General features: G+C 54.4%; 1 protein-coding gene across 5 annotated transcripts in view; it reads left to right on the forward strand.

The window, feature by feature from the left end:
* Nucleotides 1-1,369: 1,369 nt before the first annotated feature.
* Nucleotides 1,370-18,492, forward strand: part of EPHB2 (EPH receptor B2) — a 187,312-nt gene continuing 170,189 nt past the window's right edge. For 2 of the 5 annotated variants that reach the window (XM_027060128.2, XM_027060127.2), the window contains exon 1: nucleotides 1,371-1,552. In XM_027060128.2, coding sequence (XP_026915929.1) covers nucleotides 1,492-1,552 — 61 coding nt within the window. In that variant the 5' untranslated portion in view covers nucleotides 1,371-1,491. Of the gene's footprint in view, nucleotides 1,553-18,492 lie in introns of all 5 variants that reach the window. The other 3 variants (XM_027060130.2, XM_027060129.2, XM_027060126.2) reach the window with 3 other exon arrangements.

Genomic DNA, 18,492 nt, shown 5'->3' on the forward strand with positions numbered 1-18,492 from the left:
CCCTTTTCTTGGTATGGACTGTAGGATGGGCTCTGAAGGGAAGGGATTGCTGGGACATTTTGCTAGTTTGTGGGACAAAGGGACAGGAGAGGTCTGGGTGGTGTAGACTGAATTTAAACCATCTGTACCTCTACTGGGCACTGACACCCACTCCACAGAGCAGGAAGCTCCTGGTTAAGTTTTGTTTGTCAGGAGGCAGCTAGCAAAGGCCAGGGGCCCTGCCTGGGTGATTCCCGCAGGCCCCCTGCAGCCGGCCCACCATCCGGCCTCTGCAAAGCCTGTTAATGATGATGGTGATGAAGGCTGTCAGAGCAGGGCTGGGCCCACAGGGATGGGAAAGGGGTTGTGTTCTCCCTGAAGGGACAGCCATGCACAAAACCACGGTGCACAGAGAGGTCCATCCCATGGGGGGAAGAAGACTTCCCCAGATACCCCCATCTGCCTTTTCTACCCCCAAACTGCATTAAGAACAAGATGTACAGAGAAAGAGAAACCTAATGTACAGATAGAAGGGTCTGCAGGGAGGGGCTCATGGGCTCGCTCAGAACAAGGCAGGGAGGGTAGGCCTGGGGTCTGTCTGCCAGGCCCGGCCCACCCCTGCAGGAGTGACCCCCCCCCACTCCCCACCCCCCAGGCCCTCGCGTTAGCGCCAAGGCCCACGCTCCCAGGCAGAGGCCCCAGCCCAGCCCCAGCGCCTGGGAAAGCCGCCTGTTTTGTTCCCATCTCCACCCCCCCTCCTCTCTCTCTCTCTCTTTCTCTCTCTCTCTCTCTCTCTCTTTCTCTTTTTTTTTTTTTTTTTTTTTTTTCATTCATTGCTGTTTGGTCCCTTTCGGAGCCGCAGAGACCTGGGTGGCAGGGCTGAGGCAAGGGGGTGGCACTCCAGGCCCTGACAGGTAGGGCCAGTCTCCGCTTTGGGCAGCCCCTTCCCCGCCCTCACCCCCCCACCAACCCCCCCCCCCCCCCCGCCCCGAGTCCCCTCTCCCTGCCCCTGTCAGCCGCGCCAGACGCTCTCCGGCTTTGCAGCATTCAATAAAAATTCAGAAACATTTGGGCTGAAATCGCTGCTTTATCTGGAGGAGCCACAGCGCCGGGAGAGACCACTGCTGCGCGGGGGGAGCTCGGGGTCTCCGTCGCCCGGACGCGCGAGGTCTCCGCGCATCAGCGCCCGCGCCGCCCCCCGGGCGGCCCCGCGGACGCAGGGGGCTGGGGCTCGGTGGTCGCGCGCGGCCGGCTGGGGTCCCCGGCGCGCGCGGGGGGCGGCGGCCCGGCCGGGCTCCCCCCGCGCCCGCGGCTCAGGTGGGCCGTGCCCAGCGCTGGCGGAGCCCGGGTCCCCGTTCTGCCCGGGCTGGATGGCTCATTCTGCTGGCTGCGCGGTGGCGGCGGCTGTGTGTGCGCCGCGCCTCGCCGCTCCCCCCGGCCCCCCGAGCCCGGGGCGCGCGCTGCCGCCCGGGCCCCGCGGCGCCGCGGCCCGAGGCCCCGGGAAGCGCAGCCATGGCCCTGCGGAGGCTGGGGGCCGCGCTGCTGCTGCTGCCGCTGCTCGCCGCGGTGGAAGGTGAGCGGGCGGGCGGGCGGGCGGGCGATGGGGGCGGGGAGCGGCCGGGCACGGGCGGCCGCCGGCGCCCACCTCCGCCCCGCGGCCCGCAAAGTTTGCCCGGGGGCTCGCGCCGGGCGCAGGTGGCCGCGGGGAGGTGTGTCCGGCCGCGCCGGGAGGCGCGGGCCCCGCGGGCGCCCGGGGAGCGGCGGGCGCCGATTGACTGTGCCAGGAGGAGGCGAAGGGACCATCTTGCCGAGGCTTTGTAGCCAGCCCGGCGAGCGCCGCCCAGGGCCGGGGGGCTGCCCACGCGCGTTCGCCGCCCCCGGCCCGGGCACCCCCTTCGCGCGGGCCTGGCCTGGCTCGGCACGGGGTGGAGGGGCGCCGGCCCCGGGGCCCGGCGCGCAGTCGGGGCCGGAAAGTTTGGCAGGGAGCAGAGGGAGGGAGGCACCGCGGCTGGCCGGGGTGGGGGCCCGCGCGGTCTGCGCCCCCGGGATGCAGCCGGCGCCCCGAAGAGCGGAGGACTGGCAGAGTGGAAGTGAACGCGCCAGCCCCCCGCGCGGGTGCCTGCCCATCGCCCGCGGCGTACAATGGGGTCCCCTCCCCGGGAGGACTACGGGGAGGGGGGGATGGGTCCGTGGGCATCTCTCCGCTGCGCGGGGTCTCCGGGCACCCCTGCCGGCCACCGCCCCGCTGGCGGCAGAGCTCAGCGTGGCCGCTGGAGCCCCGGGAACTCTCCAGCTGCCGCCAGGGCCGGACCAGATGCTCTTGCCATGTGTTGGCCTTGGCCAGGGTCGCTGGTCCCTCTCCCCACGGCTTTCGTGTGTTGGTACCACCCGACCCCCAAAGGCTCAGGGTGGCTGCCAGGTCCCCCGAGCCGGCTTGGTCTGCAGGGAAAGTTAGAGGGGTCTGGGTGTGTCCACCACAAATGGCCAAGCTTGTAGGGCAAGAAACGAACATGAATAATGGTTCTCATGTGTACTGCACTTTACAGTTTCCAAACCGCTTTACAGTTTATGAAGTACTTCGCACTGCAGGCAGCTCTCTGTGGTTTACAACGTGCTGCACAGTTGACAAGGTACTTTGAGCTTTACAAAGTGCTTTCCCACCCACAATTTCGTTGGATTCCCCAAAATAAGTCTTCCACCGAAGCCAGGTGGGTATGATTCTTACTCCCTTTTAGTAGAAAGGGAGACCAAGGCTCAGAAAAGTCAGTGGCTCACTCATGGCCCTTGGGCGATAAAAATAGAACCCAGGCCTGAGGTCTCCGGAGCCTGGGCTCTGTTCATACTGCTGGGTTTTCTTGCCCCTCAACAGGGTGACCCCTTCTAGGATTCTGCCACCATGGGCTGAGGAGTGAAGCGTATGTTTCCTCATCTCAGGCCACTTTGGGCTGGTGGGAAGCCCATTCTCAGGCAGCTCAAAAAAAAACCCCAGAACAAAAACCTGATCAGACCGGGCATGGGGCTCTGCAAACGGTGTGACAGGGGACCCTGTGTCGTAACTTTAGTCCTTCTTTGAGTAAATGAGCGCTTTAGTGACCACAGTTTGGAGGGGTGTCCCTAGATGGCAGCCAGTTTCTTGAACGGAGGCAGCTGTCCTCCGGCTCCTGGAGGATTTGGCGGCTGCCTGTGGTTTCCCAGAGTGGGGCCGCTGGGGCAGCGAGGGTGCCACAGGGCCCTGGGTGTGGAGGGCAGCCCTGGGGCCTGGCTGCTGGCGGGAGCTCCCTGGAATATGGCTGAGGTACCACTTACTAACTATGGCTTTGGGGAAATGACTCATGTGTTGGCCCGCTATACATTGGGATGTTTACAGTATTATGGGGAGCTTGGCATAAATATTGCTATTTAGGTTGCAGTCAGCGGTGCTGGAGGGGAAGAAAATTGGCCCCTCTTCACGTTGGAAGAGGCCTGGGTGTGTTTTTAATTACCGTGGGGTAGATGGAAGGCCCACGTCTGTCCGGCCATGGCTCTGGCTGGGGATGGTTGGGATCGGGTGAGCTGTGGCCTGGTGGCACTGTGAGCCCGACACTGGGCTGATCAGCTGCTGACATCACAGGAGGAGATGGCTGCTTGGGCTGCCACTTGGGGGCAGGGTGGGAGGAGGGCACCCCAAGCCTTGCTTCAGGCTCTTTCTTTGCCCCTCCCCCCAACACTAAGGCGTCTAGTCTGTTAGGGGTTAACGAGGAGTTGGCCCATGGATGGGGATATGGTATGAGGTAGAGGTCTAGGGCCCTTCTTCTAATTTACTATCAGATTTTGGGCCAGCTCCTTCCCTTATAGGGGCCTCAGTTTCCCTGGGTGTAAAATGGTCTGGGTGATCTCTTGGGATTCCATGACATGCACCCACTCACTTCTTGTCTCTGAGCCTCGGTTTCTCCATTGTTAGATGACGGTTACCATAGTGCCCATCCTCCCTGTCTCACAGAGGTGTTTGTGAGATTCAGACGACATAACCGATGAGAAAAGGCCATGTTGAAGTGTGTGTGGCCTTCGGGGGGTGGACCATGAGGATGGACAGTGCTACTGTGGCACCTCCCAGAAGAGACGGGGTCCACCTGTGAGCAGCACAGTCTGCCGAGACAGGTCTGAAGCTTGGGGCGCTTGAGGGCTGCCCCTGCAGTTCCCGATCCCCTGAGCCACGTGGCTGGCGTACCCTTCCCCCCCTTCTCCTCATACCCCGTAGTACCAAGGCTATCCCAAGCATTAAGATCCTGGGAAAGCCCTAGCCTTTGGAATGAGAGAGGGGAGGGAGAGGGTATGTGAATTGGGGCTGCGGGGTTCCTGGGTTAGTATGGTGAGCTGAGTATCTCCCCCCTAAACCACGAGACACCCCTACCCCCCAAGAGGGAAACACAAGCCTGGAGCATCTGGAATGGGGGCTTAGAGAGGGATGGAAGTGCCCTGGGGGGACACATCCAACAAGAGAAGAGGCCAATGACAGACCAGCCACTAGATGGAATCCAAAGGTTGAAGTGGAGAGAAAATCGGTCTCCGTGCATTTGCTCATTTGATCTCCAAATATTTATGGAGCTTCCTCTTGGGCTGGTGTGGTGCTGGACCCTGGGGCCAGCAGGGAGAGGGGGACAAGCCGATAGAGAAAACAGTTGGCACTATATAATGTGATAAGTGCATCCCAGAGTGCTGCCAGGAGGAAGTTGTGTGCCACCTGGGGCAGCAGAGGTGGTTTAGGATGGAAGAGGGCTATTTTGTCTTTTACGGCTTTATTCTTTGCTTCATTTTCTCACTGCTTCCTTCTCCCTGCCATGAAGCTTTCACAGCCACCCATCACACTGAAGAACTGTGTTCTCAAAAGTTAAGGAGGTTGCCTTCGGGACTGTAGAGGATGAGGAGAGTTTTACCTGGAAAGAGAAGCAGCCTGTGTAAGGGATGTGGATGCATGATGACTGGGGACTTGCTTGGGTGCACCTGAGGGGGATCGGTGTTGAGGGCAGCCATGGGAGACCAGGCTGAAAATGGAGGGCAGAGCAAGTCCTGAAAGGCTGGGATGGAAGGCTGAGGAATTTGAACTTGATGCTGAGGGCAGTGGGGAGCCATTGAAGGTTCTTGAGCCATTGAGAGACCTGGCTAGATTTGTCTTTTGGAAAAACCACTGACTTCCAGGGTGTGGGATGTTCCGATGAGCCAAACCTGGTCCCACACAGTTAAAAGGCCAGCTTATCTGTTCCCTACTAGACTGTCAGCTCCCTGAGGGAGCTCACCTGGCTTATTTTTATGTCCACAGCTGTGGTAAAAAGAGCTCGATTCAAATGCCACTTCCCCAGAGGCCTTCCCTGATTACCTCATCTAAAACAGGCTTAGTTCAGCCACTTTTTAACCCACCTTCTTTGTTTTGCTTCATAACACCCATGGCCACCCGAAAAAGTATCAGACCTTTGTTAGTTTCCTTGTTTGTGTCCACCATCCCTGCTAGACTATAGATTCCGGTAGGGGTGAGGGTTTTATCAGCCGCGTTTGCTACAGCGTCCCCAGCGCCTAGAACTGTGTCCAGCCCCATGGGTCCCCAGTCACTGAATGACACGGTCAGCTACGGAACATTGAATGAATATGTGTTGAGTGAACGTATGAACGAATCAATCACATTGTGTTATGTGATAAATATCAGGAGAATGATACAGAGGTGAAGGAGTGTGTCTGCCTGGCCAGGGAGATGAAGGAAGTCTTCCTGGAGGGAGAAGCAGATGGGCTGGCTTCAACAGGGACACAGGATGCAGTTCAGCCAGAGCTGAGGATTCAAATGGGTGGAGCAGCAGCTATGTTCTAGACACGAGCCTGCCCTCCCCCCCCCCCCCCAATACCCTTCTTGTCTCTCCCACCCCCATCCCAGCTCTCTCCTGGGCCCACCTCTTGAGCATTACCTATCTAAGACCCGGCGACCTTCAGTGGGATTAATTTGGAATTGGTTTTCCTTTTATGCTTGTTTCTTCTGCTTTTCGTTTCTAAAGGAGGCTGCTTTCATGTGTCCGTCTTAGCCAGGAAATCTGGGCTTAGATTTAAAACCCAAATGCGGTAGAATTCAGAAGCAAGTTGACTTATTCATTCATTCCCCCATCCATCCGCGGGCACCTGTTCCATGTCAGGGGCTGGGCAGGGAGAAGGGATTCTAGCTCTGGTGGGGAACAGGGCCAGCCAACTAATAGGTAGTGTGGGGTAGAGAAGAAACACAACGTTTGAGGGTTTAAATCCCAGCATGCTGTGTGCCCTGAGCAAAGAACTCAGATTCCCTGGACTTCTGTTTCCCCAGGGGTTTCTGTGGATACCCACAAAAAGTGCCAGGCACTCAAGCACATAGCCATGAACATGAGATGTTCTTCTTGGCCCTTTGAGTGCCCCTCCCTTAGAGCACCCGTGGGCGTAGTCAGTGATGGCTGTGTCCTAATTTGGCCCCCTTTTTGGCATTTGGATTGTCCAGGCAACGAGTCAACCCTCAGTGTCTCTCTCAACCCATCACTCAGGCTCCCAAAGTCCCCCAGCGTTGGGATGGCAACCGCACAGATGTGGGTGGGCCCAGAGCTCCATCGCTGCCTCCCCGTCCAGGGCCTTGTTGTGGACAAATACTTGGGTTCTTACACCAAGGGAGCGCTCAACATGGGTCCAGAGGCCTCCTTAGGTCTGGGGATCTGTGATCACCCTGAAATTGTAATTGAACACTGGATGTTAATGCAGATTTTCCTAGGAAGAGGGGCCTTAGTTTCAGAAGTTTCTCAGTAATGGTGAAAACGCCAGCCTACACCTGGGCGCACAGTGGGGGGCTGGCTACCCCTAACTCTGGAGTTCCAGATTCGCTCCCACCCCGGCCAGCCCTTCTGCCCTGCTGTGGCCCCAGTGCCTCCCAGGGGTTGTCCTTCCTGAGGCTTTTGCACCCCCACCCCACCCCTTCATCAAGGTTTTGCATCAGCCTCAGAGCAGGGGTGTGGTGAGGTTCTCTGGGCAGCTGTGCTGGGCAACTCGGCCACCCAGGGCTCACCTATGGTCTTAGGCCACTGGTCAGACCCCTTCACACAGAGAGACCCCTGCAGAAAGGTGTGGATGGAGCTGGCTTGATAGGAGGCCTGGACTGGGCAAGGCAGGGGAGCCCTTGCTCCCTCCCTGGGTGGAGGGGTGAGATCAGGACATCCTGGCCGAGGTGGGCCTGGCCTGCTTGCCTGACTTAGCTGGGGAGTCAATAGATCAGGAACAAGGCCGGGGAATCTGTACCTTCAGTATACTCCCCTGGTCTTTTCCATTGGGCAGGCAGATTTGTCCCCCAGAGGCCTAAGATAAAACACAGGACTGTTGGGACAGAGGAAGAGAAACCTCAGCGGTAAACTGGAAAAGACTGAAATGAAGTGAAATCAATCAGAGTTAGCGCCACCTGCCCGGGCCGCCTGCCTGCTGGTGAACAGAGAGCCTGCGCTGGGGGAGGGCAGGGAAGAATGTTTGCACAGCTCCCAGGGGTGGGGCGGGCCGTTGTGCCACAGCACCTGGAAGCTTCCTGATTGGGATCAGCTCAGTCTGATAAGGCTGCTTGAAAGCCCTTTAGGGCCTCTTAAGGCAGCTGCCTCCTGGCGCCCCTGTGTCACCTGGGGAGCTTGCCCAGGCCACCTTAGTCTGGGCCATGCTAGGTGAGCTTCCTGGAACCATCTGTCGCCTTGCTCCAGCCCCCTGGGGGTGCGGGTGTCCTCAGGGAGGAGACCTTCCCTGCTCCGTGGCCTTGAACAAGTGATGTGTAGAGCCTTAACTCCCTTATCTGTGACTGGAGATGTAAATGCATCTGCTTGTCAAAAGCTGCCGGCAAGGATTAAATGAGATGCTATATGCAGTGACCAGGTTGCACCTGACCCGTGGCCAGACTGATACTCATTAGTTGTCATTACTATGGAATGTCAGTACCTTTGCTCCCCACCAGAGCACTTCCCACAGTCCTCTAGCTTAGCCCTGACCCCTTTTTCTCTTGCTCTATAAACAGCATAGCCTGGGGGCTACAAGAAGGCCTTCTGGAGTCAGACTGTCCTTTACTGTGTGTCCTCTGGCTGATTACTTAACCTGTCATCTCTAAAATGGGGATAACAGTAGTTTCCAGCTCTTGAGATGGTTGTGAGGAATGGATGTGTTGATCCCTAAAAAGATAAAGCCGAGTCCATGCCTCAAGTCGATGGTCATTCAGTAAATATGAGTTGGTTGGTATTACTCGGGACCAGCCAGAAACTGGATTCAGAGTAGGGGAATGTGGGTGCTGTTTTACTGGGGGGACTCTGTCTCCGGCTTTCCCTCATGCCTCTTCACTCAACTCTGGGGGAGACAAAGACACAGAGTTAAGTTCCGAGCCTTATAGGGCAAGGGTCTGACTCTTCCTGGATAGTTGCGAGGCCCCTCCAGCCTCTCTGTCTGGGACCCATCCAGGTTTTCCTCAAAGGCCCCATCCCTGGCCCAGTTCTGCCTCCCTAATCTTAGGAAGGGGGTAAGATCTTCTACAGCTATGCTTTCCTTCTTGGCACCAACTTCCATACCGTGTTAATGACATCAGCCATCAATTCTTGTGCCAGACGCTCGATTAAGGGCATCGAGTATGTCACATCTGATACACTTGCCCCAAGAGCCCCACCAGGCGGTTTTATTATTATGCCCATTTTACAGATGAGAAAACCGAAGCTCAGAGTTTTGGCCCAAGGACACAAAGTGAGGCAGTGGGAGTCCGGGATTCAAACCCAGGTCTGGGCGACTCCGAAGCTCTTGGCTCTGCACTGCCACTCAAGCCGCTTCTGGAATGTACCTCCCGGCTCAGAGGAAGGGCTTGGCTCTGGCGAGGGTCTCCAGGGCAGCCGTCCAGCCTCTGACTCCATCAACATCCTGAGATAATGCAAGCGGGAGGGTTCTGGAACTCACAAACCTGCCATAAAAATGCAATCTCTGTCATAATGGCCAGAATAATGTTGTTCTAACTTAGACAAATCGGGTGTTAACTCGTTACATTGTGAGGGGCGCCTCCACAGAGAACTGAGGCTATGGAACAGCGACAGGGCCATTTGTAGCTCGTACTTCCAAATCCATTCGTTCATCGGGTTTTCATAGCAACCCAGTAAGTGGGCAGGAGCCATGGGGCCCATTGTAGAGATGAGGAAACTGAGGCCTGAGGGGATAACGCTACTTGCCCAAGGTCAGCGGCCAGACCAAGCTTGAAGCCCAAGGCCAGTCTCAATGGCCCAGAGATCATCCATCCAACTTGAATTCCTGGCCAACATTTAGAAATCAAGAGATTTTAGAGAGAAATCCTCTTTCTGGCTTCTGTGAAAAGTCAGACAATCTGGCTTCGCTGGGCCCACGTCCCACGGGGCCACAGTTGGCTGGAGCCGAATCGTGGCTGCCTCTTCAGACAACATGTGAGTGCTAGGGGTAACTTGCTACCAACTTGCATCACATATTTGTGTGACTCTTCTTACCCTTGTGGGTGCAAGTTTTCCTGCCAGATCTGCCCCCCTCTCTCTGTGTGATCTGGAGTAAATTCCTTCTTCTCTCTGGGCCTCAGCTGCCTCTTCCATAAAACGAGGGGGTGGGGCTCGGTGGTTTTGGGGGCCCTTCCAGCTCCAGGATTCAATGTCCAGTGCCAGGCTCCAGGCAATGGAGGGGAGACCTATACAAAGTAACAGGGCTTTGCTCCTGGAAAGTGTATCAGTTATCTTTTGCTGCATAACAAGTCACCCCAAAACTTACTGGCTTGAAACAGAGATCTATTCTTTCTCCTGATTCAGTGGATTGGCTGGGTTCTGCTGGGCGTTCATTGGTGTCAGCTGGGATCACTCACAAGCCCACACTCAGCTGGGTTGTGGGGGAAGGCCCATCCTGGCTTCACATGCCCTCTCTTTGGCCCTGGCAGGGATGGCAGGGGCTGGCCCCATTCCTCAGGATCTCTCACCGTTAGTAGTCCAGACTGGCTTGCTTTCCTTGGTGGCTGGCTTCCAGGATGGAGAAGCAGAAACTTCCCAGTCTTCTAAAGACCTGGGCTCTAACATCACGAAACATCACCCTTGCCGCCGAAAAAGTCACAAAGCATCTCGGATTCATCCCAGGCTTCCTCATCAGGTTCAGTGTACAGGAAAAGACACTGGACTTGATTTTCTGCTCAATCGTTAAAGGAAAGCCCCACTCCTTCCCTCCTCCCCACCCCCTCCCTCCCTTCTTCCCTTACTCCTTCCTTTTAGCCCTATGTCCAATGTGGGGCTTGAACTCACCGCTCTGAGATCAACAGTCACATGCTATACTGACTGAGCCAGCTGGGCACCCCCAGGAAAGCCCCATTTCTTGGCCAAGGTTTGACACATAAGATTTGAGTCCGCGCTACTCGTAGTGTTCAACACGTCTTTGGAGTCGATGCTCAGAGCTCGGTGTCCCCCACCCACCTATTCACCGCGGTACATGTCTCCACGCGCCCTCAGCCAACCTGTGGTCCAGACTTAGGTTCAGACCCCCCTCAATGGGAGGAGCGGCTTTGTGTTTAGCAATGGAAGGCATTGTTGGTGGCCATATTTGGAGACGATCTGCCACAGGGAGTTTATAGTCTGGTGCAGGGGTGCGGGTAACAGGAAGCCAGAAAGCTTGTTCCCTCCCTCTCCACCCCAGCACCGCCTCCCTGCATTGGCTTCCAGTGTTACCTGTCTCCCCTGAGATGGCGCAGGACTCTCCACTTCACCTTATCCCACACCCAGCACAAAGCTCATGATAGGCACGAAATAGATATTTATGCAGTCAATTACAAATAATTGAAAACAGCAGCCAGAAATCATAGCTCTTCAAGATCTGGCGTGAGGCTAGAGACCAGAGAAGGAGGCCCTGGTCTGGTGGGACTGAATTTGGAGAATGGGGCCAAGGTGCCCCTGTGGCCCAGGGCAGGACACATCACCCCTTGAGGCCTCAGTTTCCTCATCAATACATTGAGGATCGTGATTTCACCCACCTCAGACGGCCATCGCAAGAAGCTACTGTGTTCTCCATTCAACTGCCAAAGAACCCGTAACGGTGTGACTGTGGTTTGTCGCTCCCACCTTGGCCGGGGGCCACCATAGGAGTAGGGAAGCATTGGAGGAAACTACAAAGTCCAGGGGCATTGGCCTGTTGCTAGCAAACCTAAGTTGGGACCGCAGGTTGGCTCAGAGCACTTGGAGATACGTGCCGGGGTGAAGTGGGTGGGTGGGGGACACTGAGCTCTGAGCATCCCCTCCAAAGACCTGCTGAACACAATGAGCAACACAGAATCCAGATTTTATGTGTTAAAGCATTGAGCAGGAAATGGGGCTTCCCTCGAGCACCAGGGTGGCTCGGTCAGTTACCCATCCGGCCCTTGATTTCGGCTCAGGTCCTGATCTCATAAGGTTTGTGGGATGGAGCCCCGCATAGGGCTCTGCACGGAGCGTGGAGTCTGCTTGGGATTCTCTCTCTCCCTCGCTCTCTGCCCCTCCCCCACTCACAGGCTCTTGCGTGCATGCTCCCTCTCTCTCTCTCTCTCTCTCTCAAAATAAATAAACTTAAAAAGAAAAGGAAAGAAATGGGGCTTCTCTTTGCCGACTGAACAGAGAATCAAGCCCAACATAATACAGATAATAAATTCCAGGAGTAGTGGCCAGAGGACCCCAGACTCACAAGCTGGCCCTGGTTGTGAATGAGTGAGGTGAGCTGGGTGTTAGACGGTAATATCCCAGAGACAGCACACGACCTCTCGAAAGAAGGCAGGTGCTACCCACTCCTGACCGTGTTGCCGTGCCAGAATCAGGGTTCAGTTTTGCCAGATCTTCTGATTTTCAAAGTTTTGATATTTATGGAAAAATGAGTTTCTTACACGTTTGCTCAGTTTATCCTAAAATAATAGTCCTGGCCAAAGCAAACCACGTTTGCTGGCTGGGTCTGGTTCACTGGCGGGCAGCTTACAAGCTCTAGGTTAGGTGTGTTAGGGAGAGTGAAATAGCAAGGGCGTTGTTATCTCCATTCTGTAGATGAGAAACTGGGTTTCTAAGAGCCGAAGTGACTTACCCAAGGTCACACAGCTGGTAGGTAGTGAGGTGGTTGGAAATGCCTCTTAACCTTGAATTGGGGGCATTTCTTTTCCTGTAACTCCCTCCACAGTTCCTGTTTCCTGCCTTCCAGAATAATGCAGAAGCATAAGCTCCTTCTTGCAGGTGTCTGCCATGTTCGAAGGCAGAGGGCGTGTCTTCCACCGGGCTTCTTCTTTGGGGCAGAGTTGCTGAACTGAAAGTACATGGTCTTACAATAGAACCATGCCACGGTGGACTTTTGGCTCTGACTCACGGCATCACCATGGCTCTTTTAACTTACCTCTTTGAGCCTCTGTGAAATGGGCTAGGACGGTCTTCTAGGAAGAAAGTTCTTAGAGGATTCTTAAGGAAGAGCCAGGAAAGAAGCGACAAGGCAAGCTTCCCAGGCAATGGGACGGCATCTGCAAAGGTCCGGGTGGGAGGCCTCTGAGTGTGTGATGCTCCAGGGAGCTGGAGGGAGTCCCGTGTGGCTGAGAGCAGGGCATGCCAAGCACCGGGGCGGGGTGCAAGCTGCCTGGCCGCAGCAGGGAGAGAGCGTGGGGTCAGCATTCCCATTATGGCGACGACATATGTCCACAGCACCAACTTGTCACTTGGCCTGAGTCCATGGGAAGCCGGAAGGACAAAAAGCATCTGAAACGTGTAAGTGGGGAGAAAGCGGCTTAGCGCACAGTGGGATGCGTCCCGCTTGAATGGGGCTTCTCCGCCTCTCACGGGGAGGCAGAGCCTGGGAACAGCCTCGGCCAGAGCCCGCAGGGCCTTTCTGGAACCCACGAAAGACCGTGGCCCAGGGAGTCTGTTTGAGTCAGGGCCCCGGCCGGTACGTCCTCTTGCGTGCCCCATCAGTGTCAGCTGTCATTCCCCACGGCCTCAGATGGCAGCTCCTGTGGCTCTCGGGAGGACAGCCGAAAGGGCTCCTGAGCTGCCAAGGAGGCCCTGACGCTGGGTGTCCCCGAGCTGGCCCGGAAGCCCAGCCGTGCCAGCAAAGCTTGGGACTCCCTTCTGGAGCTGAAAGGGTTCTGATGTCCTCTTGGCCTCGGTCCAGGGATGTGGAAGAAGCAGGAGACACAGGGGGAAGATCCCAGACTTGGGAGATAGGCAGACTGCTCAAATCCCGGCTTCTCCACTTGCCAGCTGTGACACCTTGGGTGAGTCACTTCATCGTCGTCAGCCTTGGTTCCTCATCTGTACAATGAGGGCGATAGCACCTACCCTGTGGTGCCGTTTGGGGAATTAAAAGAGATAATGTATGGGGATGCCTGGGTGGCTCAGTCGGTTAAGCGGCCGACTTCGGCTCAGGTCATGATCTCGCGGTCCGTGAGTTCAAGCCCCGCGTCGGGCTCTGTGCTGACCGCTCAGAGCCTGGAGCCTGCTTCGGATTCTGTGTCTCCCTCTCTCTGACCCTCCCCCGTTCATGCTCTGTCTCTCTCTGTCTCAAAAATAAATAAACGTTAAAAAAAAAAATTAAAAAAAAAAAGAGATAATGTATGAAAAGTAGGTGTTTACCGAACCTTTCCTAGCTTCAGTTTCTCAGCTGTTCCATGAGAATAGTAATAATAATGAAATCAGCAGCTAACACTTATGGAGGGTTTGCTAGAGACCAGGCACTGTGTTTAGGTGCTATTATTACCTGAATCCTACAGATGAAAAAAAATCAAGGCTTGGAGACATTAAATAATTTGCCTACAGCCATTCGGTCGGTAATGGAGCTAGAATCCAAAGTCAGGGAGCCTGACTTCAAGACAGATCAACAAAGAGCTGATTTCTTTTCTTGTTCCCTTTAATATTTCAAACATACAGGGAAACTGACGGTATAGTAGAATAAACACCTGTGTGTCCTCCACCTAGATTCAACAGTTGTGAACATTTTTGCCACATCGGCATCTCCTTTTGCACGGGCACGTGTACACACGTATGGGCGTCTGACCATACGTTATAGACGTGGACAAAGAACTGGTGTTTCCTGAGAATTGATCCAGTGATGTCTGAAGCCCACACTGTTAACCATTCTTTTAGATCACATGTTGAACATCGGCAGCAATGGGGAAGCATACTTCCCCCTGGGTTGCCTCATTCAGTCCTAGTCCTCCCGGGCCTAGGAGGGAGCTACCAGGGTCTTTATCATTTTCAGAATGGGAAGAAAGACTCAGAGGTTAAGTAACTTGCAGCAAAATATGGGGTTGTGATTTATACCTATGTCTCCTTGATAGCAAAGCCTGTCCCACAAAACTTTGGGGGGCCCACTTTTCTCCCTTCCAGATGGACCCCTCTTATAACCACCAGAACACAACCCAGGTCAGCAGATGGCAGCTTGGCTCCCCGCAGGGGGACGTAGTCCTTTCTTTATAGAAATCAAGGGGAAATTATAGAGTCCAGCGGGCTCAGAAAAACTGGGGACTGGTGCATAGTCCACAGTTAACCAGGTGGTTATGAGGTCTCAGGCCTTTGGACTTCTAGAATCCACCATGCTATTTCATGTTTCCCCCTTGCCTGGGCACGCCCATTACTTCTCTCTGGCTAATTTCTGCTGCTTATAAAGACTAAACTTGAGGGGCGCCTGGGTGGCGCAGTCGGTTAAGCATCCGACTTCAGCCAGGTCACGATCTCGCGGTCCGTGAGTTCTAGCCCCGCGTCAGGCTCTGGGCTGATGGCTCAGAGCCTGGAGCCTGTTTCTGATTCTGTGTCTCCCTCTCTCTCTGCCCCTCCCCCATTCATGCTCTGTCTCTCTCTGTCCCAAAAATAAATAAACGTTGGAAAAAAAAAAAAAAGACTAAACTTGAGCATTTCCTCTTGTTTGAAGCTTGCCCTGACCTCTCTCTCTGGTCCCTCCTGCTTCTGTGGACAGTCTTGAGCCATCTATCCTTGGTGGCCTCTGTGTTCTTGATGGCACCTTTTTTTAAAAAACAATTTTTTTTTGATGTTTATTTATTTGTGAGAGAGAGAACTCATGAACTGTGGGATCATGACCTGAGCCAAAATTGGATGCCCAACTGACTAAGCCACTCAGGCGCCCTGGTGGTAACTTGAACATATTACCTATTTTATAATGCATACATTAGACCATACTGTGTACTATGATATAGTACTGTGTCCTATATCAACATGTCTGGCTTCCCCCCCGACCATACTGGGAGGTCCTCAACCATACTGGTTGAATAGTGTACAGCTGGATAAGTGGAGAGCAGCTGAACATTTGGAGTAGTGCTTGAGTGATTGACAGTTGGATGGGTGAGTGTCTGGATAGATAAAGGGTAAATGAATGGACAGTTGCATGGATTGGATGGTTGGATGAATAATGGGCAATTTGAAGGTTGGTTGGATGATTCGATGGATGGATGGATGGATGGATGGATGGATGGATGGTGGACAAGATGGTTTGATGAAGACTGGATGGTTGGATGGCTGGGTGGCTGGACAGCTGAATGGCTGTCTGGATAACGGTAGGATAGTTCCGTGTTTTAAATAGTTGGGTGAATAAATGGATGGAGGAATGAACAAGCACCAAAAGCAGAGTTCAGCTCTCCACCTCTCTAGATGCCCTTTGGTATCTGGACTGCGATATTTCCTTATTCTCTAGTTTCTGGCCCTGGAAAGAGCTGGCCAACAGCATAAATCTCCAGGTTTCAGGAAACCTTCTGAGCCATTGACTGTGGATTTGCCAAACTTTCTGCATGGAGGAGTTCTGGAGAAGTTGGCCCCCACACTGAATTTCTGTAAAGTAAATCCTGTTTTCCCATTGACTTGGCTCATACTTTTGGAGATATGTTCCTGCTGTCAGGGGCTGGTACTCTCAGAGGCTGGTGACAGGTGGAGGAAGAGCTGGAACTCCCCTGGGCATCAGCTGCCCTGAGCTTCCACTCACTCAACCTTGAGAGCACACTGATACTGGCCAGGAGCACAGGAGCTTGGAGCCAGGGGGAACAGATTTGGCATCTGGTCCCAGAAGCCTCATCTGCCAGTGGGATGCTAAGCTGCTAGGCTTCTGGGATGGCACACTCAGTCTCCTCCAGACTTATCTGTTTCTGTTCATCTGTCCATACAAACTTCCTTCTTTTCCATATTCCACCTTCCTTCTATCCATCCATCCATCCCTCCATCCATCATCTATCCATTTAACAGTCGTTTATGAAAGCCTACGGAATGCGAAAGGACACAGAAAGGAATCAAACAGAAATGACACTGTGATGTCAATGAGTTATATCCCAGTGGAAGGTTAGGACAGCTCTCCTCCCTCTTCTTCCTTTTCTGTCTCTTCTCTCTCTTCCCTTTCTTGTTCTCTTTCTTCTCTCCCTTCAACAGCATCATCATAGCAGACTCTCCCTACTGGGTCCCTATTACATGCTGGGCACCATACTGGCTGCTTTTCGGATGTGCTCTCACTGAATCCCCTCAACAACTGTGCATAATAGTGACTAACATTTGCTTTGCGGATGAAAAAGCAGGTTCAGAGATGATGGAATGTATTGAGCGCTAAGGGGAACTGTCTTCTAGCCTGGGCTGTTGGAGAAGGGGTATTTGGCTACATAGGATTTTTGACACACAAGGAATGGAATGAAGGGCATGCTTAGCAGAGGGCACAGCCTGAGCACAGCCCTAGAGGCTGGAAAAGCGCAGGTGTGCAGAAGCCACAGTGAACATAAGTGTGTGAGAGAAATGGGAGGTGAGGCTGGCAGAAGAAGTCTACACCAGGGAAGAGAGGCCTCGAGTGACAAGCTAGGGCATTTGGACTCGGTGCCGGAGGCAGTAGGCAGCCACTGAAAGAAAGCAAAGGCAGGGAAAGAAAGCCACAGGAAGATGGCTGTGGAGGCTGGCACCAGGGGAAGGATCCAGAGCAAAGAGAGGCAGGCTCAAGGCTGAGAGGGGCCGCGTAGGTCTGCCCTCAAATAAGCCAGACCCTGGGTGCGGGGCAATCCCGTGCAGCCAGTTACTGTGGCTGTGGGAGGGCCCAGAATGTACTGGGAAGGTGGGCCAGAATGGTGGGGACCCTGAGAGAGTGAGCATGTCAGAGGAGGGCAGCTACCTGGCCCCTTCTTCCTCAACCGGAGCCCTCCAGCTCCCAGAGTGCTCTTTGGAGTCCTGTCCTTCCCCTGCGCACCGCACCCCCCTCACTTCACCCCTCCATGCCAGGGAAGGGTTGTGGGCATGCTGCTGGGGCTCAGACCTTCCATAGAGCCCAGGCAACCCAAGCAGCACACTGGGAACCACCCAGCATTCAAAATACTACAGCTGGGAGACTTAGGCCCAGAAAGAGACAGCACCTGCCTGAGGTCACAGAAAGTCAGCTGCAGGCCTGGAACTTGGGGCTAGGTCCGTAGCCCTAAAATTCTTCATGAGGGAGATTAAGACCTTTAAAGTCATTAAGACCTTTCCTAGCCATAGAGACTTGGATAAATTACTTAATATCTGCCTCTAGCCGTTTTGAAAATGAGATAGAACAAAAGTAAATAGTGGAGATTTAAAAAATGACTTAACCGTTCTGACCTTCAGTTTACCCTGCTGTAAAATGGGAATAATAACAACAACAAAAACAAAGCATCGGTTGGTCATTTTTCTCCCTGTAAGAGTGTAAGCTTCACAAAGGCAAGGATTGTTGTCTCTTATTTACGAGTGTCCAGCATGGTGCCTGGGACATAGCGTCAGTCATCAGCAAATGAATGAATGAATGAGAAATAGCCATCATTTATGGACTCCTTGCAGTGTGCCAGACCCTGCACAAAGCCTTTTATGGGCAGATTCCTGCTTAATCTCAGAACAACCCCACTGAGTGGGTATGATTATCTCCACTTTACAGGTGAGGAAACTGAGGCTCAGAGAGGTCGTGTATGACTTGCCCGTGGTCACAGGGCTCCCGAGCGATATTGCTGGGATTGAAACCCTGCTCTGTGTGACCCTACGCCATGGTGTTACTGGGCCTGTTTCAGGGCCTGGCACAAAGCAGAGCTGGATGAGTGGTGTCCCTTGCTCTCTTCTCTCTCATTACCCTTCCCTGGACCTCAGTTGTCCTATGTGGAAAGCTTCGGGGCTGCACCCTGGCCCTCTCAGTGTCCTTCCACGGGGACCTCTCACACTAAGGAGGACCTTCCCCTTCCATCCACCATCCCAGCTGACACCTCTCTGGCCAGTTGTCCTGCTGGTCGTGACCAACTCCCAATCCAAAGAGGAAAGGCCTCTGGAGGTTGTTCAACACTCACTTCCCCTCCTGGGATGCTAGCACCTCTGCTGGCTTCCTGAGGGGCCCCAGTTGGCCTCTAGACGGATCCACCTGGATGGCAGCACCCGGTGGCCTTCGGGAGGGGCGTTTTCTCCCTGATGGCGTCCGTCCCAAGGTGCGAGGCTTCAGCTGCACGCGGCGGCCGAGCTGCTGCTCTGTCTGGAGCACTGCTCAGAGAAACAAACACAGCTGTGTTTATTCCAGAAA

This window comes from Acinonyx jubatus, chromosome C1 (genome assembly GCF_027475565.1).
Source record: "Acinonyx jubatus isolate Ajub_Pintada_27869175 chromosome C1, VMU_Ajub_asm_v1.0, whole genome shotgun sequence".
In the NCBI taxonomy this organism is placed as follows: Eukaryota; Metazoa; Chordata; class Mammalia; order Carnivora; family Felidae; genus Acinonyx; species Acinonyx jubatus.